Source organism: Peromyscus maniculatus, chromosome 9, assembly GCF_049852395.1.
Source record: "Peromyscus maniculatus bairdii isolate BWxNUB_F1_BW_parent chromosome 9, HU_Pman_BW_mat_3.1, whole genome shotgun sequence".
NCBI classification, from domain to species: Eukaryota; Metazoa; Chordata; class Mammalia; order Rodentia; family Cricetidae; genus Peromyscus; species Peromyscus maniculatus.
This window is the reverse complement of record NC_134860.1, coordinates 102,709,470-102,737,187: the sequence shown is the minus strand read 5'-3', so window position 1 is coordinate 102,737,187 and position 27,718 is coordinate 102,709,470. Positions and strand designations below refer to the sequence as shown.

General features: G+C 35.3%; 1 protein-coding gene across 33 annotated transcripts in view; it reads left to right on the top strand.

Annotated features, from left to right (window-relative positions):
• Rbm26 (RNA binding motif protein 26) overlaps window positions 1-24,784 on the top strand; it is a 72,822-nt gene extending 48,038 nt beyond the window's left edge. For 15 of the 33 annotated variants that reach the window (XM_006977972.4, XM_015996693.3, XM_015996686.3 and 12 more), the window contains 6 exons: window positions 1,082-1,282; window positions 4,571-4,657; window positions 14,440-14,553; window positions 16,223-17,389; window positions 17,993-18,051; window positions 21,716-24,784. In XM_006977972.4, coding sequence (XP_006978034.1) covers window positions 1,082-1,282; window positions 4,571-4,657; window positions 14,440-14,553; window positions 16,223-16,312 — 492 coding nt within the window. In that variant the 3' untranslated portion in view covers window positions 16,313-17,389; window positions 17,993-18,051; window positions 21,716-24,784. The remainder of the gene's footprint in view (window positions 1-1,081; window positions 1,283-4,570; window positions 4,658-14,439; window positions 14,554-16,222; window positions 17,390-17,992; window positions 18,052-21,715) is intronic. The other 18 variants (XM_076545540.1, XM_076545542.1, XM_076545533.1 and 15 more) reach the window with 4 other exon arrangements.
• Window positions 24,785-27,718: the final 2,934 nt, after the last annotated feature.

The window sequence follows — 27,718 nt, the reverse complement described above, 5'->3', positions numbered from 1 at the left end:
TCAGCAGACAGTAGGAAGACACAGGGACACACTGGGCCTGGCTTGAGCATCTTGGACCTCAAAGCTCATCCCCAATGACACATTTCCTCCAACAATCCCACACCTACTTCAACAAGGCCACAGCTCCTCATAGTGCCACTCCCTGTGAGCCTATGAGAGTCATTTTCTTTCAAACCACTACAGATGCCCTTGTTACATAGGGTGCTGGTGGTTGGACTTAGATTCTCATGCTTACATGATAAGTACTTAAATGACTGTGACAACTGTACAACCTGTAATTGCACTTGAGGTTAAGGACTGCCAACGTAGGAATTCATGAAATATTTATGCAATGAAGTAATAGTGATCCACATGAAAGAAATGGTATGGTATAATGTTAATAGTCTGTATTCTATGGTGTGATCGAAATAATGCATTTGAGGAACCATACTAAACCAGTGGAGTCAGCAGACAATGAAATAGGAGCATTTATTTGAAAATTATATAAAGCTTGAAAGGTTAGGGTATATAGTTCAGGGTAAAAATGTGTTTATTGATGTAGGTCATGCTGCAGTCTGTATTAACCTGACTTTTCAAGGAACTGAGAGATCCCATTACCAGTCTTCTTGTCTTGTTCTTGTTGGCTTACAGCATGTACTTAGTTGGGCAGAAGGGTGAGGTGGCAAGATGGCTTAGTGTATGCAGTTGGCCTGCTTACAGATTCGATGACTTGAATTAGTTCCCTGGGACCTACTGGGTGGACAGAGACAGAAAATAATGTAATAAAATTATAGCTTTTTAAAATTGATACATTTTAAATACTTTTAGAAAGAGCACATTTAATAATTTTAGAATTTCTAATGTTATGTAATTAAATAATTTCTCAACATAAAAATTTGAATCCTTTTTGAAATTGTAACACTTGACTTAATACAGGTGTATCCCTAATTTGCTCAACAAATAAAGAAAACCAATGGAAATATTTCAAAATCTGAAACTCTACACTCAGAAACACAGAGTTAAGCATTTCAAATTAGAGGCCTAAATGCCTAATTACCACATGTGTAACCTCTGCGTCTTTTTTTTTTTTTTTTCTTTCTAGGCTGCTAAAAGAGGAATTCTTTCATCTGGCCGAGGTAGAGGGATTCATACAAGAGGTCGAGGTGCAGCTCATGGCCGGGGCAGGGGTAGAGGTCGAGGACGAGGTGTGCCTGGACATGCTGTGGTGGATCATCGACCCAGAGCATTGGAGATTTCTGCATTTACAGAGAGTGATAGAGAAGATCTTCTTCCTCATTTTGCGGTACTTTCTTATCACCTAGCAAAATAATATTAATAATTGTAACTCAGGTTAATAGATAAAATTATGAAATTGATATGTAGGGCTTCCTTAATATGTAGTAGTCTTTTATTATTAGTTATAAAATAGAAACAGGGTCTTTTTGTTTGTTTGGGAGAAATTTTATTATTCTTTTTATTGTTTTCCTCCAGACAGGCTTTCACTGTGTAGCTCTGGCTATCCTGGAACTCTCTCTGTAGACCAGCCTAGTCTCAGATCATCCTGCCTCTGCCTCTCAAGTGCTGGAATTAAAGGTGTGGGGTTACCACCAACCAGCTAAAATCTTATAATTCTTAAACTAGATATGCCTTTAAATATTATAAGGTTAGTGATTTAAGCCTTATGAGTAGGTTTATGTTGATAATTTAAAGAAAAATTGGCATGTTATATAGACCATTTAGATTTTTAAATATGAAAGTAAATATTAAGCTCTTGATAGTGCTGACTAGAACTGAAGCAAGATACATTTTTGATGTATGATTTAAAGGTTGCCTTATTCAGATCAAGGGTGTAAGTTAAGAGAGTTTATCTAATGATAGAATGGCTTAAAAGAGGACATTCTAGCCTTTGTTCATCCATTGTTTATTTGGACTTCCTGGGATTCATTAGGCTAATATGCAGAATGGAGATTATACCCACCTTACTCTTTCATCTTAACTATTTCAGTTTTTAGTGTTATCCAGAACTGATGTTACTAAACATCAGTATTACCCTGAATAGTCTGGTAATGATATCAGAGAGAGGAAGAATTGTCAGCTCTTTACTCACAGAGCTTTTGGATACATTGTTTTGACAGAGATCAGTTGAAATAAACTACAGCTTATTGAACACTTACACACCTCAGTGATTTGGAGGGACATGTTTGACCCTTGAGTGTGATGAAAAGATCAGTGGAGGAAAATTTGACTGAAGCTGAGAACTAGAATTTCTGTTAGGAATTTATATCTCTGTGTTTGGCACTCATATTCCGAGCTTACAGTTCTGAATGTAAAGGGAGTTTGAAAAGAAACACTTGGTGTCTGTGAAATAACTAAAGTGATGTGTATTCAAGGCTGAGGAGTCTGGAGCGCCCTGTGCTAATGGATTCAGAGGCTTAAAGAAAGAGAACTAGGGGGTTGGGAATTTAGCTCAGTGGTAGAGCTCTTGCGTAGCAAGCACAAGGCCCTGGGTTCGGTCCTCAGCTGGGGGCGGGCGGGGAGAAAGAGAACTAGAAAGGTGCTTGGAGATACAGCTCAGCTCTTCCCTGCTTTGTGTCCCACTTCCACAGAGGAAAGGAGATCCAGATCATTTAAGTGTCTTGTGTATTTCAGGGACTAGCAATCAGTATGCTGAAATAATCCAGTTTGTAATAATTGTATTTTGCTGGGACTAAGATGTTGAGAAATAAATATTCAGATACTTAGTGTGGAAATTGTTTCATAAACTTGGAGATATGGAGCAAGTTAGTAGTGGTAATTTACACATGAAAAATACTATTGTTAAGCAAGAGTACACATTTCAAAGTTTGTGGGAGCCTGTTCTCGGGTTCCTCGTGGCTTTACCCAGCATGTCCGCATAGAGGATGATTAGGACCACCGGCCTAAGTGCAGGTGTCTGAAATGGTCTGCACTTGACTGTGCTGGGGGAGAGGTCTTTTGCTCCACCCCTTGATGTCTCTATAAATACCTTGAGGCAGAGACAGTCAGTGCCCGTTGGAAAAGGATCCAGGCCCTCTCGAGGCTATCCTTTATTTTCTATCTGTTTATCTCCGCAAGAGTCTCTGCAATAAATCCTTCTATCTAATATTTCCTGCTGCTCACACTCAAGAAAACTCTGGGGAACTGTGGGGTTGGTGGGTAAACGCCCCACAAAAGTTTAGCTTTTTTTATCTCTGAGCATAAGAGGGAGAGAGATAAAAGATCATTGACAATTAGAACAGTTGTGGTTAGCAAATGCTTTTTAAATTTATCTAGTTAAACCAGTAATTATAGTAATAAAAATAGCTGAAACTTAAAGGGAATGTTAGGAATTCTTTGAATCACTACTGATTTAGTTAGGGTTCTCTAGAGGAACAGAACTTATAGAATGAATCTTATATTATTAGAATGGCTTACAGGTTGTGGTCCAGCTAGTCTGAGACTGGTTGTCTGTTCGAACGGAAGGTCTAGGAATCCAGTAGTTGATGAGTTCACAAGGCTGGATGTCTGAGCTGATCACCAAAAGTAAATCATTAATGCCAGAGAAGGAATGGACTTGCTAGTGAGAGTGATAGCAAGTAGGCAGAGAGCAGCTTCCGTCTTCCTTGTCCTTTATGTAGGCTGCCAGCAGAAAGTGTGGTCCAGATTTAAGGTTTATTTTCCTACGTCAAAATACCTGGGTTAAAGGTGTGTTTTCCTACCTCAAAGATGTGTATAGAAGTGGGTCGTCCCACTTCAAATGATTTAATTAAAAACAAAAATCAACAAAAAAAACCTTACAGGTGTGCCTCATCCTTCAGTTTTAGTTAATTCCAGATGTAGTCAAGTTGACACCAAGATAATGTCCATTTTTGGGGGGTGGAAGAGAATGAAACCTGGAGAGATTAAGTAACTTGTTCAAGTTTAAATAAAGTTCACAAAAAGTTGTATTTAAGGAGTTTATGTCTGTAGTTTTATTTTGGGGTAGGAGGAATATATTAATATACAGCAATAGTTTTGAATTGCTGAAATTGCTGTTTAGAAAAAATCTTCCTTTATGTGGGAAAAATGCAACAAACTCCAGTCAGTGATAGTATAATATGCTTAATATTTAAGTATTCTAAATGGCGTAGCCATAATGGAATGCTCAATTAACGTTAAACTTGCAGTCAAAAGGCCTGGACCTTCATCTTGATAATTTGCTTGACTGCTTGGAAAAATTACTTAAATTCTCTGAATCTTTTCTTCCTTTTATTGGAATTGATACTAGAATTTCATAGTTCTGGTGATTCAGTATGCTATTTAAGAACAAATTTACCTTGTCCTGAGGGGAGTAATAAAGAAGGTTGGTAAGCAAGCTCATGCTTTGACCAGTGTTTATTCATTATTTCTCATGTAGAGCATAATGTCACTGATTCTGGGAAGTATAGGATTAGAGCTTAAATCGGAAGATAGGACTAAATGAAGTAAATTATTTGTCTCTTTAATCTGTATGGATGATTATGTATTCTGGGTTATGCTTATTACTTCTAATGCTGTTGGGGGGTTTAGATGTTTCAAAACACTTATTTTGAGGAAATAATTTGTTAATTTACAGCAATATGGGGAAATTGAGGATTGTCAGATTGACGACTCTTCACTTCATGCGATAATTACATTCAAGACAAGAGCAGAAGCAGAAGCTGTAAGTGTTAAAATAATTAAAACTTCAGATTTAAATGATTATTATTTCCTTAAGATTTTATATAAATTATTTTTCAGGTTTACTGAGTTACTACTTTGACAGAAGGTAGAATATTTGAAGTGCAAGTTTGTGTTCACAAAAATTCTTTATTTTCTTAGGAAATCTGTATGTAATATAATGTAATATAGTATAATAAATATAATATAATATAATACAATATAGTGTGTATAAATTAGACACCAAGTTGAATTTAAAATTGCATTTACTTGAAGATGTCATAAGTCTTTTTACAGTTAGGGCCACTACTCTTCCCACAGTTTACTGTTTTGTCTGGTCCAGAATAAAGTTGATATTGGTAGAATGAATGGTAAGAGTTATCTAAGGTAGATGCAGAGAAAGTATAATTCTGTTGCCCACCCTTTTTATTTAGCCTTTGTCTACTAGTTCCGGGTCCTAGCAGGATGAGTTCTAGAGAAGCATCTCTATCTAGTTCAGCATGTGCCTGAATAGACTGCTGCTGTTTGTTCAAGAGATGATATGTGACTCTGGCTTTTAGAGTCCTTGTAATATGGTTTTCTTAATCTATGTGCTTTGAATTGTCTTTTTTGTTGTTGTTGTTTCTTTTTTTTTTTTTGAAACGGAATCTTTATGGCTGTGTAGCATTGACCATCCCAGAATGCACTATGTTGTCCTGGCTGGCCTTGAACTCACAGAGATTAACCTGCCTCTGCCTCCCAAGTGCTGGGATTAAAGGCGTGCACTCTGCCATGCCCCTGCCCTGCTCCTTTCATCTTTCAAAAGACAACCCAGAAGTAACTTCAACTTATGTCTGTGTGTGCATGTTTACATTGTGTGATCACACATTTGCGGGTGTGCCTGCATGTGTGTTCATGGGCTTGTAGAAACCGGAGATCATGTCTGATGTCTCTAAAACAAGACAACCAACTGTCTTGTTTTAAGACAGTTCATCAAACTGATCTTGAGCTCCCTGTGTAACTAAGGGTGATCTGCAGTCTTTGGTCCTCCCTCCATCTTCCGAGTGCTGGGATTCCTACAGTGTACCACCGTGTCTGGCTTATGTCCTGCTGGGGACCAAACCCTAGGCCTGGCTTGTAGGGTAAGCAGTCTAGGAACTGAGCTAGCCATGATTTTAAAAATTAAAATTGGTTTTAAATGAAGGATTTCTCCCACATATTAATAATACTTCTTTTTATAAACCATAATTAGAAATTTCCATGTTTTTTAATACTTTGAAATAATTTGAATACTTTTTCTTTCTTTCTTTCTTTTTTTTTTTTTAACAGAGCTGAGGACTGAACCCAGGGCCTTGCTGCACTTGCTAGGCAAGCGCTCTACCACTGAGCTAAATCCCCAACCCTGAGTAATTTTTCTTTTAACTATGAATTATTTTAAAAAATTTTTTCTCCCTGAAGGCTGGGCTTGGTAGCACATACTTCTAATCTCACTGTTCAGGGCCATCATAGTTAATTTGAAACTAGTTAGGGCTATGTAACAGAATTGTCTCAAAGCAACAATAACAAAAGCCAAACCAAACAAAAACAATTTTTCTGGATGAATGAATCTTGATAATTTGAAGATTTTGAAAACATAGTGGATTTTTACCTGTGTTTGCACTTAGATGGGGTTATTCTTGTTTTTTTTTTTTTTTATATTTAGTCCTACTCCTATATTAGCATTACTACACTACTTTCCTTGAGAATCTTATAAAAAAAAGTACATGTAAAAATACTTGTACGATACTTGTTAACATTTTAAAAATGTCCGTGAAGTTCCTTCTAAAATGTAAATTTCTGTGAGTGCTTGCAGGCCTCTTGCGGCTCTTAGTACACTGTATGAAAACAGTGCTAAAGCTCACATTTTATTATTAACTGACACCTGTTCAAGATCGTGTGGTGCTGCATTTGGCCATAGGTTTCTAAAGGTCACAAGTAAGAATAACATCAGTTAATGACAGTTATTGTATAAATTAGTCAAGAATGGATTTAATTCATTATAAATTAGAATAGATGTAGAAAATAGAACAAAGTGGAATTCAGAAATAGGTATGTGTATGTGTGCGTATTGTGCATATTTATGGATTTTAAAGGGTCATAAAAGAGAGCTGTTTAAAAGCACAAAATAAAACATTGGGTAAATGAAGTATTACCTTAATGCAGCGAGGGCTTTTTAAGTAATGGCATGATATTTACAAAGGAAAAGGCTGGTAAGTTCTGATAATAAAAATTTAAGGCTTTCTGTTCAAATCAAAGAATAACTACTTTCTAGAAATATAATAAAAAAATCAAACTCTCTGGGAAAAATATGTTCTCGTGATTATGATACAATTGTGTTGTGTTAGAAAAATCCAAGCAGGCTGCATTGTTTAAAAATGTTAAAGAGGGGCTGGAGAGGTAGGAGGGTTGGTGGTTAAAAGCAAAAACAATTCCATACCCAGAATTTACTGTAAATATGGCCGATCATAATTTTCCACTTATTTCCGTTTTTGGCTAAATAGAAAAAAACTGTTTTATAGGTATTTTGCATGTGGTATTTGTCATTCTTAATAGTAACCTGATATACTTTATGTAATGATTTCAGCTTCAATTTTCATTTTTTTCTGAACTAAAAAATTCATATGTATCTATTTAAAGTTTGTATGCAGGGGGCACTAATATCACATACAACACATTCAGATAACGTTGAATATGTAATTGTTTCTACACTTCATATTATTCTATACTTTGAGTCTGTGCTACAAATTTTTGTGACCATGTGTTACTTTAAAATGTTGCTAACACTGATTTATGTTTATTCTTGTTACTTTAAATGTGGTGTTTCCATACCAGCTACTGACATAGCAGGGGTGTAAACCTGAACGTTGAGGTGCAGCTGTGATCCCCAGCAGTTACAAATGTTTTCTCGGAAATGCTGTGCTTTTCTGTAGATGAGTTGAGAGCTGTGACGTTCAGTTCTGAAGGTGTTTCTAGTTTGCGTTAGTTAGGCATCATTTTACATTTATTTTGATAAGTTTTGTTAAAGGTTTCTAGTTAATAGTTACTATATATATATATATATCAGTTACAAATTAACATTAACAGTGATGTAAAATTCATTTAGTCTGTTGATTTTAAAATAGACATTGGTTCAGAAGCTAGAACTAAAATCTTGATGTATATTGGGATTGTTGTCTAAATGGTAGTTATCATCGCACTGTAAACTGGCAAACATTGTTTTCTACTCAGATTTTGGCCAGGAGTGAAATAGTGCTTGCTTATAAGAAAGTGTTGTTTGCTTTAAAAATATTTTCTATGCTTTAAATATATTTTCCATCACTAGTAGGATTTTTTTTTTTTTTTTTTTTTTTGTTTAATAATTGAGTAAAACTGAAATTTATTATATGCCACAGTCGTCCTAGGGACCTCCATGCTATATATATAGCCTCTATGGTTCTATGGGTTGTGGTCTGATTGTTCATTTTATATCTAGAATCCACCAATGAGTGAGTACATACCATAACTGTCTTTCTGGGTTTGGGTTACCTCACTCAGGATGATTTTTTCTAGTTCCATCCATTTGCCTGCAAATTTCATGCTTTCATTGTTTTTCTCTGCTGAGTAGTACTCCATTGTGTATATGTACCACATTTTTTTCATCCATTCTTCCGTTGATGGGCATCTAGGTTGTTTCCAGGTTCTGGCTATTACAAATAGTGCTGCTATGAACATAGCTGAGCATGTATCTTTATGGTATGTATCAGCATTCTTTGGGTATATGCCCAAGAGTGGGATGGCTGGGTCTTGAGGTAGTTCGATTCCTAATTTTCTGAGAAACCGCCATACTGATTTCCATAGTGGTTGTACAAGTTTACATTCCCACCAACAGTGGAGGAGTGTTCCCTTTGCTCCACATCCTCTCCAACATTGGTTGTCATTGGTGTTTTTGATCTTAGCCATTCTAACAGGTGTAAGGTGGTATCTCAGAGTCGTTTTGATTTGCATTTCTCTGATGATTAAGGATGTTGAGCATTTCTTTAAATGTCTTTCAGCCATTTGTAGTTCTTGTTTTGTGAATTCTCTGTTTAGCTCTTTAGCCCATTTTTTAATTGGACTGTTCAGTGCTTTGATGTCTAGTTTCTTGAGTTCTTTATATATTGTGGAGATCAATCCTCTGTCAGATGTGGGGTTGGTGAAGATCTTTTCCCAATCTGTTGGCTGTCTTTTTGTCTTATTGACTGTGTCTTTTGCCCTGCAAAAGCTTCTCAGTTTTGAGAGGTCCCATTTATTAATGGTTGTGCTCAGGGTCTGTGCTGTCGGTGTTTTATTTAGGAAATGGTCTCCAGTGCCAATGCGTTCAAGAGTGCTTCCTATCTTCTTTTCTATTAAGTTTAGTGTAACTGGATTTATGTTTAGGTCTTTGATCCACTTGGACTTGAGTTTTGTGCATGGTGACAGATATGGATCTATTTGTAATCTTTTACATATTGACATCCAGTTATGCCAGCACCATTTGTTGAAGATACTTTCTTTGTTCCATTGTATAGTTTTGGCTCCTTTGTCAAAAACCAGGTGTTCATATGTGCATGGACTAATGTCAGGGTCTTCAATTTGATTCCATTGGTCCGTATGTCAGTTTTTATACCAGTACCAAGCTGTTTTTATTACTATAGCTCTATAGTAGAGTTTGAGGTCCGGGATGGTGATGCCTCCAAGGGTTGCTTTATCGTATAGGATTCTTTTAGCTATCCTGGGTCTTTTGTTTTTCCATATAAAGTTGAGTATTTTTCTTTCCAAGTCTGTGAAGAATTGTGTTGGGATTTTGATGGGGATTGCATTGAATCTGTAGATTGCTTTTGGTAAGATTGCCATTTTTACTATGTTAATCCTACCTATCCATGAGCATGGGAGATCCTTCCATTTTCTGATATCTTCTTCAATTTCTTTCTTTAGAGATTTAAAGTTCTTATCAAAAAGGTCTTTCACTTGTTTAGTTAGTGTTATCCCAAGGTATTTTATATTATTTGTGGCTATTGTAAAGGGTGATGTTTCTCTGACTTCTTTCTCAGCCCTTTTATCATTTGTGTATAGGAGGGCTACTGATTTTTTTGAGTTGATCTTGTATCCTGCCACTTTACTGAAGGAGTTTATCAGCTGTAGAAGTTCCCTGGTAGAGTTTTTGGGGTCACTTATGTATACTATCATATCATCTGCAAATAGTGAAAGTTTGACTTCTTCCTTGCCAATTTGTATCCCTTTGATCTCCTTTTGTTGTCTTATTGCTCTAGCTAGAACTTCTAGTACTATATTGAATAAATATGGGGAGAGTGGACAGCCTTGTCTTGTTCCTGAATTTAGTGGTATCGCTTTGAGTTTCTCTCCATTTAATTTGATGTTTGCTGTTGGCTTGCTATAAATTGCTTTTATTATGTTTAGAAATGTTCCTTGTATTCCTATTCTTTCTAAGACCTTTATCATGAAGGGGTGTTGGATTTTGTCAAAGGCTTTTTCAGCATCTAGGGAGATGATCATGTGGTTTTTTTCTTTCAGTTTGTTTATATGGTGTATTACATTGACTGATTTCCGTATGTTGAACCATCCTTGCATCCCTGGGATGAATCCTACTTGGTCGTGATGGATGATTGTTTTGATGTATTCTTGGATTCGGTTTGCCAATATTTTGTTGAGTATTTTTGCATCAATGTTCATGAGGGAGATTGGTCTGTAGTTCTCTTTCTTTGTTGCATCTTTGTGTGGCTTGGGTATCAGGGTAATTGTAGCCTCATAAAAAGAGTTTGGTAGTGTTCCTTCTGTTTCTATTGTGTGGAACACTTTGAAGAGGATTGGTATTAGTTCTTCTTTGAAAGTCAGGTAGAATTCTGCACTGAAACCATCTGGTCCTGGGCTTTTTTTAGTTGGGAGACTTTTGATGACTGTTTCTATTTCTTTAGGGGTTATTGGTCTATTTAAATGGTTTATCTGGTCTTGATTTAATTTTGGTATTTGGCATTTATCCAGAAAATTGTCCATTTCTTCCTGGTTTTCCATTTTTGTGGAGTACAGGTTTTTGAAGTATGATCTGATGATTCTCTGGATTTCCTCATTGTCTGTTGTTATGTCTCCCTTTTCATTTCTGATTTTGTGAATTTGGGTGTTCTCTCTTTGCCTTTTGGTTAATTTGGCTAGTGGTTTGTCTATCTTGTTGATTTTTTCAAAGAACCAACTCTTTGTTTCATTGATTTTTTGTATTGTTCTCTTGTTTTCTATTTCGTTGATTTCAGCCCTCAATTTGATTATTTCCTGGCGTCTATTTCTCCTGGGTGAGTTTGTTTCTTTTTGTTCTAGAGCTTTCAGTTGTGCTGTTAATTCATTGGTATGGGATTGCTCCATCTTCTTTATGTGTGCATTTAGAGCTATGAATTTTCCTCTTAGCACTGCTTTCATAGTGTCCCATAAGTTTGGGTATGTTGTACTTTCATTTTCATTGAATTCTAGGAACTCTTTAATTTCTGTCTTTATTTCTTCCTTGACCCATTGATGTTTCAGGTGGGTATTATTCAGTTTCCATGAGTTTGTGGGTTTTCTATAATTTTTGTTGTTATTGAGTTCTAACTTTAAGGCATGGTGGTCTGATAAAATACAGGAGGTTATTCCAATTTTTTTGTATCTGTTGAGATTTGTTTTGTGTCCAAGCATGTGGTCAATTTTTGAGAAGGTTCCATGGGGTGCTGAGAAGAAGGTATATTCTTTTGTGTTAGGATGGAATATTCTGTAGATATCTATTAGGTCCATTTGAGTCATAACATCTGTTAGGTCCTTTATTTCTTTGTTAAGTTTCAGTCTGGTAGATCTATCTTTTGGTGAGAGTGGTGTGTTAAAATCTCCCACTACTAATGTGTGGGGTTTGATGTGCGTTTTAAACTTTAGTAGTGTTTCTTTTATGAATGTGGGTGCTTTTGTATTTGGAGAATAAATGTTTAGAATCGAGACTTCATCTTGGTGGATTTTTCCTGTGATGAATATGTAATGTCCATCCTGGTCTCTTTTGATTGATTTTAGTTTGAAGTCTATTTTATTAGATATTAGGATAGCTACACCAGCTTGTTTCTTAGGTCCATTTGCTTGGAAAACCTTTTCCCAGCCCTTTACTCGGAGGTAGTGTCTGTCTTTGGAGTTAAGGTGTGTTTCTTGTATGCAGCATATGGATGGGTCCTGTTTTCTAATCCATTCTGTTAGCCTGTGTCTTTTTATAGGTGAGTTGAGACCATTGATATTGATGGATATTAATGACCAGTGATTGCTAATTCCTGTTATTTTTTTGGTTGTGTTGTGTTGTCCTTCTGTGGTGTATGTTGGTGTAGGATTATCTATTGCTTGATTTTTCATGGATGTGTTTAGCTTCTTTGGGTTGAATTTTCCCTTCTAGTGCTTTCTGTAGGGCTGGGTTTGTGGACAGGTATTGATTAAATCTGGTTTTATCCTGAAATATTTTGTTTACTCCGCCTATGGTGATTAAGAGTTTTGCTGGGTATAATAGTCTGGGTTGGCATCCATGGTCTCTTAGTGTCTGCATGAGGTTTGTCCATGATCTTCTATCTTTCATAGTCTCTATTGAGTAGTCTGGTGTTATTCTGATGGGTTTGCCTTTATATGTTACTTGGTCCTTTTCCTTTGCAGCTCTTAATATTTTTTCTTTATTCTGTGTGTTTAGTGTTTTGATTATTATGTGGCGAGGGGACTTTTTTTTTGGATCCAGCCTATTCGGTGTTCTGTAAGCTTCTTGTATCTTCATAGGTATTTCTTTCTTTAGGTTAGGAAAGTTTTCTTCTATGATTTTGTTGAATATATTTTCTGTGCCTTTGAGTTGGTATTCTTCTCCTTCTTCTATCCCTATTATTCTTAGGTTTGGTCTTTTCATGGTGTCCCAAATTTCCTGGACGTTTTGTGTTAGGACTTTTTTGTCTTTATTGTTTTCTTTGACTGACGAATCTATTTTCTCTATCGTGTCTTCAGTGTCAGAGATTCTCTGTTCCATCTCTTGCAATCGGTTGGTTATGCTTGTTTCTGTAGTTCCTGTTCGTTTTGTCAGGATTTCTATTTCCAGCATTCCCTCAGCATGTGTTTTCTTTATTGTCTCAAATTCATTTTTCAGATCTTGGAATGTTTCTTTCATCTGTTTAATTGCTTTTTCTTGGCTTTCTTTAATTTCTTCCCATTTTTTGTTCGTTTTTTCTTCCATTTCTTTAAGGGAGTTTTTTATTTCCTCTTTAATGGAGTTTTTCATTTCCTCTTTAAGGGAAGTTTTTATTTCCTCTTTAAGGGAGTTTTTTATTTCCTCTTTAAGGAAAGTTTTTATTTCCTCTTTAAGGTAGTTTTTCAATTCCTCTTTAAGGAAAGTTTTTATTTCCTCATTGAGGGAATGTTTTATTTCTTCTTTAAGGGCCTCTATCATCTTCTTAATGTCATTTTTAGGGTTGATTTCTTCTGTTTCTTCTGTCATGGTATGTTTAGGTCTTGCAGGTGTAGAATCACTAGGTTCTGATGTTGCCATATAGGTCTTTATGTTGTTGCCTGTATTTTTGCACTGGCGCCTACTCATCTCTTCCTCTGTGAGGTGCAGGTGTCTGAGAGTGCCTCTCTTGTTCTAATTTTTAGTCTTGGTTTAGTAGGGGTTCTTGGTTAAATTGGTGCTTTTGGGCTATTTCTTCAGGGGCAGCTGATTTCGATCGGTGAATTATATACTTATGATTCTGGTGATCTGGTTTGGTGTCTGGGTAGCGCCTTCTTCTGTGTTCTCAGGTCACTTTTTGTTCATTTGTCAACTCCTCAGCTGATCTTGTTTCTTCAGACTTTAAACTGTAGGCATCTGAATCCTCTCCCAGATGGGTTTCAGCTGAGCAGGGTAGTCTCACCAACACCTCCAAGTTGTTGGGTTTCACAGGATCAGCAGCTGGGCCCTGGGTTGTCCTCAGACGGAGTGTTCAGATTCGTTCTGGTTCTGACCCACGGAGATAGCTTCTTCCCCAGATGTTGGGGTTAGGGGCGTCCCTGTTCCAAGCTGTGTCTGCTTGTCTCCGTCCCTGGGCCTGTTTACCTCTGCGGTCCGCCGCCAGGCCTGTATGTCCCTGTCAGCTGCCGCTGGGTCTGTCTGCCTCTGGGGGCCGCCACCGGGCCTGAATGTCCCTGTCGGCCGCTGCACGTCTACCTCAGCGGGCTGCCGCTGGGCCCGTCTTCCTCCACAGGCCGCCGCCACAGGCCTACCTGCGTCTGCTTGTCTTCGCCACCGGGCCTGTCTACCTCTGTGGACCGCCGCTGGGCCTGAATGTCTCTGCCGGCTGCCGCCGGGCCTGAATATCTCTGTCGGCTGCCGCCGCTGGGCCCGTCTACCTCAGCGGGCTGCTGCTGGGCCCGTCTACCTCCACGGGCCGCTGCCGCAGGCCTACCTGTATCTGCTTGTGTCTGCCGCCGGGCCTGTCTACCTCTGTGGGCCGCCGCTGGGCCTGAATGTCTCTGCCAGCTGCCGCCGGGTCTGAATATCCCTGTCGGCTGCCGCTGCTGGGCCCGTCTACCTCCACGGGCCCCCGCCGCAGGCCTACCTGCGTCTGCTTGTGTCTGCCGCTGGGCCTGTCTCCACTAGTAGGATTTTATAATAGTAAGGTGAAGGATAAGTGACTAAGCAGCAAATGAATAAACAGCTGTCTGAGTTTAGCTCTCTAGATATGAGATGTTAAAAAAATTTTTCTTCAGAAATGGTTAATGTTCTTCACTCCATATTCTTCATTGTTTTAGGCTGCAATTCATGGAGCTCGTTTCAAAGGGCAGGATTTAAAACTGGCATGGAATAAACCAATAACTAATATTTCAGCTGTGGAATCGGAAGAAGTTGAACCTGATGAAGAGGAAGTATGTTATTTTTTTCACTTGTTTTTACATCATTATTCATAATTCATTTATAAAAGGTGATTTTTTTTTTTTTATGGCTGTGATTTTAATGTAATACTTTTATTCCTAAGCCATATTCCAGCCAGGGGAGATCAGATAAATGCAGACAACTATATATTTTATGGATTAATGAGAATTGTTGATTGCTAACCCAAAAAGAATATGTGATATGTCAGTTTTTAATTCCTCAGGAAGATAATTATTCATTAGATTTGTATCCACAGGAAATCTTGTAATAATGTTACATTTTAGGATATTTATTTTACTCAATTGCTCTATCAACATTTCAGCCTTCTTTTTAAATTCGTATTGCTTTAGTACATTAGAGTGACTACCTGCTATGTGGTAGATTTTGTGATAGGCACAAAAATGAATAAGACACGGTCCCTATCATCAAGGAGCTTATAATCTGGAAAAGAGGGTGGTGGCAGAAATGGAAGAAACTAATTACAATAACAGGCATAGTGATGTGCCAAATGAAGATCTGAACAACATGCTATCAGAACCCTCAGGAAAGAATGATTGTGTCTGTCCAGAATAATCTTAAAGGTCTATTGCCAATAGAGCCGAGCCCTGAATGATAAAATAGTGTTCCGTAACTATGTGCTGGGGCTGGGAATGTAGCTGAGAGAGGCATTTTCAGCAAAACTCTAGCTTCAGGGTAAGTATGGGAGATTGTATTTTTCCCAGGTACCACCAGCTATTCAGTGGGCTAAAAGGTATGGCAGGTAGGACAGTGATTTTATAAAGTCCTTGAGACAAAAAGATTTAAAGTAAGCAATTCTGTTTTGCTTAATCATGAAAAAAAAGTTATAGGAAAAAATTGAAGAAGTTAAAAATAAAGGCAAGGTAAGGAAACTAAAAGATTCTGTTTTACATTTGTTAGATTTCCATAATGGTGCTTCATTTTGTTTGAAGAGCATTTCAAGTCTGTTATGCATATCCATAGTCAAATGCAAGAATAAATGTGTATTTGAAACTCATGTACATGATTTGTCATTTTATATTTTAGATTATACCTTTGTCCTTCCCTGAGTTTGAATTGAATGGGGAGAAAAGCAGGAGAGCTCCTGGTATTAGGTATTTTGAAGTTTGGGAAGCAGTCTGAAAAGCTTTTATGAAGGGAATGGGGAAAGAAAGAGGTGGTGTTTTCCTTCAAAAAAATTATATATAGCAAAAAAATTGAAATTGTGATAGAATTTTTCTAAGTTATTGGTCATTTGAGTGTTGAGAGTTAGGGTAAGTCAGTGAAAATGGATGTATTCCTTTTTGAAAGAAGCATTGAGCAGTATTTTGAAGTACAGTGGATGGCATGATTTGTTAGAGTAGGAGAAGTGGCATGTCCAAAATCTTAATTTGATATTTGTGGCTTACTTCATGTAAGCAGTAAGACATATTGTAGAGCTTGAATGGATAAGGACTGCTTTACTTTGTTTTCTGAAATGTATTAGCCAGAGATAACCATTTGTATTCAACTCTTGAGAGAGAAAGTGTTTAAAAGTGTTACTTTTTTTTCTTTCTTTTTTCTTTTTATTTTTTTCTTCTTTCTTTTCTTTTTTTTTCTTTTTTCTTTTTCTTTTCTTTTTTCTTTTTTTTTTGGGTAAATTCCTAAATACATCTTAACCTAAAGTTTCAGGAAGAGTCTTTGGTGGATGACTCATTACTTCAAGATGATGATGAAGAAGAAGAGGACAATGAATCTCGTTCTTGGAGAAGATGATTTGACTGATCATTGATCTGCATATGCTAGAACTCTACCTGTGTTTCATTAGTATTATCTAATGTACTTTTACATATTTGTAAAAACAATTTTTGGTAAAATATGATGAAGATGGATTTCAAAAATAGATAAAAGAGAAGAAAACTACCTTCTGATCTTGTATTTTGAAAGATTGATGTTTGCATTTTATTTCAGTAAACAATTGCTAAAGACATCACAATAGAACATATGCAATGTTTTTATTACATACTTCTATTGAACATTACAGAATTCTTTGGGTTGTTTGTAAATTAATGAATAGATTTGAATACTTATGATCCAATACTTGTTAAAACATAGAAGATTTTGTTTTACTCCAAATAAGGAATGAATTTGCATTTAAAATCTTAATGAATGTTTTCAAAAATGAATAGATGACATAGTACCCTAAAGTCTCCAAGTTATGTATTCATAATATTACATAGTAGTATGCTTAGGCTTTACTATGTATTAGCCATTTGTTGGATTTGTGTATGTATTTTATCACATGGGTGTTAATGATAATGGTGTATGACTGCTTTACGTGAGTTCTTATGCATCTGGATGCTAAAAATAAAGTGGAATGGTCTCTTAAAAGAAAAAAAAGAAAAAAAACGCAATGAAAAAAATTCATGACAATGTTCCTTGATTTAAAAAAAAAAAGAAAAAGAAAAAGAAAAAAGAAAAAAGAAAAAAAAAAGAAAAAAAGAGAGAAAATGAAACAGACCATTCCAGATGGTGATCTGCCTTCCCCCTAACTATCAAAAGGAGCTATAATCACTAAATAATAATGGTTACTGGTACCTTTATAATGATGTACAATCCAATGTTTAAAATTTATACCACTTCAGTTTGGTTTGATCATATAAATTTTCAACAGATGTCTTAAAATTTAAAAGCAGGCTGATTAGTTTGGAACCAGACTTCAAGTAGCGCTAACATTTGGTGAATAAGACAACTTCATATTACATTTTGGATGTATGAAAGAAAACTTGACCATTTGAAGATGTATGAATAAAGAAATGTACTATAGATACTACTTTAGGAAAACACTGTTTGGTAAGTGTTCCAGTCTGATATTTTAAGTGTGCGTTTACTATACTTATATAAAAATCTTTCACATTTGCAACAATATTGTGATTTTTTTTAAAGTAGAATTCTCTGGCACATGAATATAATTAATTGAAAGTTAACCAAACCTTTTTCAGGAAATAAATATATTCTTTATAGAATGAGTGTAGGAGATTACTATATCTTTTTAAAATATATTCATTTCAAATATTTCTGCCTCTCAAGATTATAGTGAATTTTTTTTTAAACACATTTTAACAAAACTACTTCTGTTTTGGGGCCAACACAATCAAAACCTAATCCCAGCAGTACCAATCTTCTGCCGTACTAGAACTTGGATGGTATTTTTGTGTTTTTTCCCCTTATACTGGGGTTATAGTTGTTATGTTTTTATGGCAGTACAATTTTATAGGAATGTTTTTACTTGCAGTTAGTATACATTTATATATAAAATTTCAAACTCAGATTCCATTTGCTAAAATAATGACTCTAAAGTTTACTTAGACTGTTGTATATTTTTATGTAGTCTCTTGTGTGTTTACTATGTGCTATTCTGATTCATTAGGTAAGTTTGTTTTCTTTTCTTTTTAGTAGTCGTGAAAGATGCCAAATTGGCAGAGGCTCACGTTTCTTCTCTTTACACCAAACAGGTATTATAAAGAAAGTAAATCTTTCCAAGGCCAGTTAAATCTCCATTCTATTTTTGGCTTTATGATTAGATTATAGCTTCAATTTTTATTGTAAATTTCCCTAGAAAGGTAACTAAAAATACCAGTTCTATTCAGTTAAGCTTATAAATAGCTCATCAACTTCCCCAGCCTGAAATTGCCTAATAACTTAAGAATTTAAAATATTCTGAGGCTTGGTGCTTTGAATGAATCAGAAGACCAACTATGACTCGATATGGTCCCCTCGCATGAGGATTACATATTCCCAGTATTCATTAGATTCACAGTTGTACTTTTTAAGAATTAATCTGGCTTTAATTATTAATGTTATTTAGTGATGTGTTGCTATTGGGTTTTTAATTCATGAGTATGTTTATAAATACTAGTAGTTTACTCCGTTTATATTTTTCATTTAAAACCCAAGACACCTCTTTTAAGTAGATGGTAATTCTTATTTTACTAATAAGAAAACAAGTTGCTAGAAATGGAGTGGTTTACCTAAAGTCCTGAGTGAGTGAGTGGAAGTACTACATATAGGCATTGTGATTTCAGTACCAACTTTACAACAAAAGAAAATTACAGAACTCTGCTGCTGTCTCCTTTTTTTCTGATCAACCATGAGATTGTGTTTATAGTAACCATGATAGTCTTTACCTCAAAATACTACACGAATTAGTAGACTTGGTCATTAGACAGTTCATATGTTTACCCTTTTAAAAAGCACTTTGTTCATATCTCTGTTGAAATATTAAATGTTGTAATATAATTTATCTGGTTTATATGTTTGTCTTCCCCATTAGACTGATTGCAAGCTCCTCTAGGAAGGGGACCATGTCTTATTCATCTTTTTATCTCTAGTGCTTATAGAAAAACCTGGCTCGTGTGAGCACTTAGATGTTTGTTGGATGAAATAATGAATGGATGCATATTTAAATTTATAGCAGTGAGGTTGACAATTACCTCCCTTGTTAATTCTTATCAATTTTTTAAAAATCTCTGGATAGTCTCCTCAGTCACTGGGGCCATTTTATTAAATGATAGGATTATATGTCTCATCATAAGGGTTACAAATGATGGAGGTAGATACCTCTAATCAATCCTTATATTTCCCCAGTTAAGGCATCTAGATTGTGTAATATTAAATACTGTAGTCATTTCTAGGGGCTAATTTATCTTTGGGGTTTTTTTTTATTAGCATGCATGGTTAGAAATGCTGAGAACCACCAAACTAGACCATCTTATTAAATTTTATTTGGTCCATAGGTGACCTAGTTTAGAGAACTGGACAAGGATTAAGAGATTCATCTTTTGTTCTCAGCTCTGTCGTACCTAACTCTGTGGTCTCTTGCCTTACCCAGAGTTTGTTCCTTATATATAAAATGAAAAGGGTTGGACCGAATGATCTCTAATGTCTCTTTTATCTCTCTACTGTCCCTGATAATACATTCTTGTTTGATTTCCAAAACAATTTTTTGTCTGTAAGCCATTTATTCCTACCTGATGTTCTTTTTCTCATCAATGGAAACCACTTTGCTTTGATTATAACAATTTATATAATACTTCTTGCTAAAGTTTTGTAGGTATGTTTCCAGACGCTTACATTTGCCAGCACAAGTTGAATTTAGCCTATAAAGTGCAAGTAAACTTCTGTATTTACAAGTTCTTCCCATTCCCATTTGTAACTTTCCTTTTTGCTTCTAAACTTGGTTTAAAATAAAAGTATTTGTTTATTATACCATTTTCAACAAATTCAGATTTATACCCTCTTTTCCATCTCCATTTTTTTCTTCTACAGTATGGCACCTAGCAGTAGAAACCTTGTTAATTCTACAGCTCTCCTGATCAGTTTGCTGCTTTGTTGTACACATCTGGTTATCTGGGTGTGCAGTAGAATTGGGAGTGGGGAAAAGATTAAAGGAAAGGCAGGCACCTACAGGGAAAATTATATATTTCTGGTTAAAAGATTGATTAGGATTACTTCAAGGGATGGTTGTCACTTTGCATATTTTTAATCTATAAACAATGTTTTAAATGTTATTGGATAATTGTAACTTTTTTTTTTAACAAATAAGTAACTGATGCCCAGACACTTATTGAAAACATGTTGCAAGAAGTGGAAGACTATTGATAGGTTCTGTTTTATTGTAATATTGTCAAATGTAACAAACCAATAGTTTACTATGAAGATAAGACTTCAGTGTTTTAGCTGATTACTTGTAGCAAGTATGGCTAAGTCTCATTGAAGAAGGTATCTTGTCATCAGAACTGTCTTTCTGGGGAGTGGGAAGAGGGGCTGTATTCCAATTTTACTTGCAACACTAACCATTGGGTATAATGGCTCAAAATAAAAGGTTTACTTATTTGGTTTGTTGAAACATCAGTGGCTGTCTCAAAGTAATATGCAGATCTTACCAAAATATATCCCTCCCCCAGTGAATATAGGTTAATTACAGAAAAGTAGTTTTAGTTCTGGCGTTTATATAAATACCTATATCCCTACCCCCCTTAAAAAGTTAGTGGGCCCTTCAAAACACAGTTGTCTTAATGGAAGTTTTGGATTACTCACTCTGGGTTTTTCTCCCAGGATACTTGTTCTTCTAAAATTCTATGAACTAAAAATGGACGCTTAATAACATAGATTTTAAACCACCAGTATAAAATATTTATAAGCCAAAAAGAAAACACCCTTCTCTTAGAAATAAGGAACTTACTTTTTTCAATTCCCTGAACTAAAAGAGCTTGCTCTACAGTGTGCATGTGATCCTGTAGAAAAGCATGGTATTTTTTTGTCTCTTAGCCCACAGAATCATAATCTTCTAAATAGCTACCCAATTTTCCTAGGAAAGGAAAAAAATTGCTGGCCATGATTACCATTATCAGTAATTTCTAATGAATGCAGATATGCTTAGTAGAAAAACTTGATATAGTTTGTTAGTATTTTGTGTTCATTACTTAAGTGAAAACATTTTTAAATTTTACTTATTTGTATCAACTTTTTATATTTGATCTTTTCTAAATCTCCCCTCTATTTCTTTATTTCATCCACTCATCTTACCCACCTAAAGTTAGTCTTTCTTCGTATGCCAGGCACTGTCTCATTATGTGTTCCTTTTGAACAGTTTTGTTGTTGCACTTAGTGCTTGGTTTAGGATTTTGTGTCATGTAGGATGATTAAAGGAAGAAATGATCATTATATGGAGTTTAAAGAAATAAGATATCCTAATTATTTTGAAAATCTTTGGGAAACTTTAAGGAATTTGCTTTTGCTTTTGGTTTATTTACAGTGACTTGAGGCTTGTACATGATTTTTATTTATTTACTTTTTTTTTGCCTACTCACAGCTCTATGTAAAAATGCCACCTGAACAGTTAGATTTTCTAACTCCCCTCCGCCCCCAATGACATCTACTTTGTAGTGCTGTGATCTTGGCACATAATGTTTTTAGAAAGTATGGTGCACAGAGGTTTTGTTAAAAGTCACTTTAGTCCAAAGGTAATCTTTGATAGAACTTGTAACTTTAATTTCGATTCTTCTCAAGTAGACTTTTTAAAATGTTTTAATAAGTTAGAGTTAGTTCATATTGCAATTCAGTTTTTGGGTTCTTCTGTTATTTATGTATTTGTTAATAATTGTTCTCTTTTTCCAGCAGAGAGAGAACATCACTGCCTGAATTTAGCTTTGTGACTACATGAGCAAGCCCTGTCCTGTCCTGTTGTCGGAGATGACTGTTAATATCACCATCCTGTCATTTGGTTTGCCCTTTTCCAATCTGAGCAGATGTTTACATGTACTGTGATGACCATTTTATCTTTCCAGTCTGTACGAGTACATCTCGGCCCAGAGGTGTTATCAAATGTGTGAAGTTTCTGACCTTACTCATAAATGTTTTCTTTCCTTATTTTATAGCAATTTAATTTGTAAAACACCCTAAGAAGGAACAAGGACTTTTAGTTTCCGTATGAGATATATTACATGGCAGCCAAACTGAGAATTGTGTCTGGGAAATCTATAAAGCCACGAGAGCATTAATTGAACAGTTTAGAATGAAGAAAATGAATTAAAAAGTTAAACATATGTTTGGCTTTAATTTTTCTTATTTTTAGGATGTATTTATTGAATTAGGATAGCCACTAAAAATAATTTTGAGAAACTATAAAGTACTTTTCACATATTGTAATGAATTTGTCTGTTCTTGTGAGTGTATTCATTCATTCATGTGATTGCCAGGGCGACTTACTCCAGTGAACTTTTTGTTGTTGCTCTTAACTCTTCAAAAACAAGGAAAATAATTTTATTTCTTTTCAAGTAATAAATGATGACCTATGGGTTCTAAAATTGAACATCTACTAAATTTGTCTAATTTATACAGTTTTCATCACTTGTAATCAAGGCATCAAAGACAATCTTTCAAGCAAGGGGAAATAGTGTTACATTTTTTTAAACACTAGTTTTCAGCTGCTTTGAAAGTGTATGTGCTAATAATAAGCAATATAGCTTAAACTTAGAAAGTGGACAATTAAAATTATCATTCTAAATATTAACAAAATCTTTTTTATAGCACACCAGAATTATTTTTTCACTAAGTTGAGTATTCACCCATAGATTCTTATAGGTATTTGAGAAATCTAACATAGCCATTCTTAGAAAAATCCAAATTATATTGATTCTGCCTTTTTTTTCCTTTCTTTTTTTAATTTCTACTCAGTCATACTTTCTTATACAAAGCTGTTATCCTACAAACACTTTTTCCCTCTTGAATATGCATTGTGGTTGTCTTCATGAATAATAAAATGTAACAAACTCATTAGTCATGTTATAAATTATCTGTCTTGATCCACATTGATTATACATGCATGGTTAAAGGAAAAGCATGTATTTTAAGTAATTATTACCACCTAATAGCCTACAAGGCATTTTGTTTGTTTACCCCCCCTCCCCAGACATACTTTTTTGTTGTTTTTTTAACAAATTTTCAGATAGCCATGAGGAATTCATACCAGAATAGTTTATATTTTTTATTTTCAAAGAAGTCTTTACAGTGGTAATGTTGTAGCTGCTTAAGTTAGAGCCAAAGAACATTGTCTGAAGAGACCATACCTGCAAGTAACTCTTTTGATGGGTTAATTGGCGAATGCTACATGCTGTCACCTTAAAGTTATTTTGCTATTACTTTTTCCTTTTGCTGTTGAATCAAAAACAAAGCAAAACAAAATGGAATATGCCCTTGGGAATCAGAAGTCAAGTTGACGTCTCCTTAAGATCACTGCATTTTTTGAAAATTGTTGGGGAAATCAGTTGGTCAGGTACATTTAAGTCCTTATATGTTGGTTACTAAAGATTCTCTTTTAAAATTTGTTCCTGAATAAACTCGTCGTGGAGTGATGTGTACATAACTGTACAGAATCATTTTTGTGTAATTGAATGGAGCAGTTTACCTCTGCATGACTGCATTAAGGAAGCCTTTTATATATCTTTATATTTTTCAATATACTTAGATTTTACACTTGGTCGCTCTAGTCATGCTATATTTGTTGTTTTTTTTAAATAGAATTTATAAATATTTATGCTCAAAATACAGATCAATTAAATATTTTTGGTCTTGTTTACAAGATAATACTTTAAAGTGATACAGTCCCCTCAAGTGTCTTAGGAAACAGTCATTGGTGCTATAAAACCCTTCAGTGTCATTGGATCTGTTGTCTAGTCTTTGCTAGGCTTTAATCTATTCTCGCTTACAGTAATCCAGCTAGCCGCAGAATTATAAAGTGGTATGTGTTGAATCGGGGTAAGAGCCCAGCCCCATTAGAGAATACCTAATAATTTAAGGAAATGATGCAGAATGACTGAATCCTTATTTGTGCCCAGCTTCTCCCAAAAGAAATAGTTTATTTTGATAAGAGGAAGGCTATTAATTTGATTAGAATTTTAAAGTAATATATTCAAGCATGGTTTTTTCCTCATATTTGAAATGGAAACTTTTCTAGTCCTAAAATAATTATGTAATTTTACTCTGCTTTAAATTCTCATCTGTCCTTTACTCAACTGAAGGCAGAGTATTTCTTACAGATATTTACAGAATATTTGATGAGTTATAAAGAAATGAGTTATTCCCTTGATGTTTAATTTTCATTTTGACCCCAAGATTTTATTCTAGCACCTTAGTGAATGTTCTTAAGATACAGTTAAGTATCAGCAAAGCATTCATACATGTTTACTTTTGATTCTCAGAATCCTAAACCTGTGATAATACTTCAGAACATACTGTCTGGTACAAGATTTTCTTTAATAAGTGGTTTATTTTAACTCAGTTTCTATGGACTGTTGTTGAATCTGAAAACACCAAAGGAGTCTTTTCTTGTTTGAAGACTGGGTTGTTCCAGTGGTTAGTACCTGTGCCCATAATTATCCCATTTCATGAATGCGTGTTGGCATGGGGGAAATTCCCTGCTCTTTGAGGGGAGCGAAAGTAACTGGTTAAGCTGTAGCAGCTTTCTTGTTTATTTTTAAAAGTGACGATAAAACTTGAACTGAAAAGGTAAAACTTGAACTAGAAAACTACTCTTGTATGCACAGAATGTTTATAGTAACTGTGTTTATGTGGGTTGTCAACACTTCTATTATTTATAGTTGAATTATGTTGTTTTGTTTATTAAATATCCATGTTTATTATTTTTATATTTTGGAAATTTTAAAAATAAAATAGTCTTAATAAAAACAGTTGTTAATGTTTTAAAATTATCCTACATCTTACAACAGTTACATTTATATAAATAAGATTTGTATCCACCATGCATACACAGTTGAGATTTCTGAAACTGTTAGTGAAGAAATAGCCACATGTTTCTGCTTTCACTCTTGACTCTCTGTTCTCACATGAAGTTGTTTAAGCTCAGCCATGGTTCCAGTGTGGTAGCCCCAGTGCCTCTTCTCGTTCATGCACAAACCTTAATTACCATTTGTCCTCTCTACTGCTGGGTTTTCTCTTGAGTCCATTTGGTGGCCAAAAAGCTCTTTCTATGTTGAATAAGTACAAAATATTGCAGTGATGACTAGGAATGGCTGCTAAGGAGTCTGAAGGTAAAATTATATATAAAATGCTTACATTGTGATTCACAAATTCATAAAAATGTTTTCAGAAGTTCTTGTAATCTGATAGTGATAGAGACCCCCTTTCCCCATCTGGTCTGTGGGCCCTTTTCTCACATTCAGCGTGTTCCTTTCGTAGTTAATTCTATTACATTACAAGTATTACATAATCTTTTGTGTTTCTTTGTAGCTGTTCATGTATCACGTATAAAAAGCTTGATAATAACCTGTCTAATTGTGACAGAGTTTGGGGATTAAAAGTACATCTTTATCTTAAAGGGTATAAATCTTGATAATCTATTTAAAAGTTTAGTTTTTAAACAGTAATATTTCTTAATAGAAATGGTGCTTGATGAAATTGTTAAAATTTGTAGCTACATACATGTAAACACACACACATACACATGTACACAAATATATAGTCAGTCCTGTGGGTATTTTTCAGATTATGCTGTCAGTTTCTACTTTACCCAAAAGTATTTCTTCAAAAGAATGATTTTTTTTTCTGCTTTAGTCTTTTTTTAAAAAATTACATGTAATAATGTAGGGAAGCTAGAATTTTTTTTCTTTCTTTCTTTCTTTTTTTTTTTTCTTTCGAGATAGGGTTTCTATGTGTAGTTTTGGTGCCTGTCCTGGAACTACTCTGTAGACCAGGCTGGCTCTGCCTCCCGAGTGCTGGGATTAAAGGCATGTGCCTCCGCAACCCAGCTTTTTTCTTGTTATTTATTCTACTCCCATACAATACATCTCAACTGCAGTTTCCCTTCCCTCCACCCCTCCCTTTCCACCCCTCCCTCCACTCCTCCCTTTCCCCCCTCCCTCCACCCCCCCACCCCCCGCCCTGCCCCAATCCATTGCTCCTTTATTTCCCTTCAAAAAAGAGCAGGACTCTCAGTGATACCAACCAACCATAGCATAACAAGATATAATAAGACTAGGCACAGACCCTCATATCAAGACTGGATGAGGGAACCCAGTAGTAGAAAAAGGGTTCTGAGAGCAGGCAAAGGGGTCGGAGACACCCTGACTCCCACTGTTAGTTCCACAGAAACCCCAAGTTGAACAACCACAGTTATGTATTCAGAGGCCCTGGTACAGAATATCTTTACCCTTCTGGTTATTTCTTTATGACATTCTCAACTACTGAAGTTTACCTTCGATCTTTAACAAAGTATAGGCACATCTAGGAGTCAGAAGGGCAGTCTCGCTGTTAGTGATATGTTTTTACAACATTGTTGCCAGAGTTCCTTGTTCTTGGAAGTGGCGTTTTTAATAAATTTTATGATGTTATTAAATAGTTTAGTATAAGACATGGTAAATGCTCATTTTTATTCAAACAACCGATAAAATCCAGGATGGAATTTCCATCTCTAAACCATATTCAAGAATACACAAAGACCTGCCAAATAGAAATTTGTTAATACATTTTAAATATTTTAAGTCTTCTAACTTGCTTTTCTCTAGAATAAAAAGTATATTTTTATTGAAGTCCATGCTGATACACACAAAGCATTAAATAGACAATGAAAGAAGAAAATAAGCTAATAAATAGTTGTACTTCTGTCTGATTCTCTTTTTTTTTTAAATGTCATCAAAAGAAAAGGCTGTTTTGTTTTGGTGTTTCTAGAGATGAAATCCAGGGCATGCTCATCAAGTGTTCTACTCCTGAGCTCCATCTTCAACCCTAGAAAAAGCAGTTAAAAATAGATAAGTAATCTATTTTGTTTGGAAGACAATTCCTTGCAAATCATGAATATTTTCCGGGTTATCTACCTGATGGCAATGTTTTTATTTAACTAGGAAAACTTGGTATAAAAAAGTATGACTGTGGTTTAAGTAATTGAAGGTTTGCATTGTAGAGTTTTACATTCTCAGTTACTGGTCACTATAGGCTTAAAATGTGCATTATTGGAGTTAATGTAATACATATTTTATTCAGTGCTCTGAAAATCATGATTCTTAGCAATTTTGGGTACTTTGGAAGCATAATCACATGTGCTCCAGGCTGATCTTGAACTTGCTGCGTTATCTATGGAAGACAAGATGCTGACATCAAGCTCAGTGCCTGTACCCGTGGGAAGGGGAACTACCAACTGAGCTGCGTCCTAGTCATTCTGGCTTGGGGGAGTTAGAATATGAGGTTAATGAAGTTGCTTAGTGAGCAGAAAGTACAAGTCACATTTTTTTTTTCAAAGTAAGCTTATAAAAGCCCTTGATATTTTTGAAGTCATCTAATGTTCAAATATTTTTATCCCAAAGATCTCATTTAAAGAAGCATTAAATAGGAAAATTTAGAAATTATACATAAAATTGCTGTGGTAGAGGGGAAGGACTATAGTATTTCAATAAAAAGAAGGGTGTTGAAAAGTGATTTGGTGGCTGAGCTTACTAATTGTGACAAACTTCACACGTCACTTGTAATACTAAATGGGGCAAAAACTACAGCTATTAAGCATTTTATAGAAATCTACTTTTGAACATTCTTTGTTTTGGCCACCAACCACCTCCCAAATCATGACACAGACTTATTATTAGTTATAAATGGTGGGGCCTTATCTTAGGC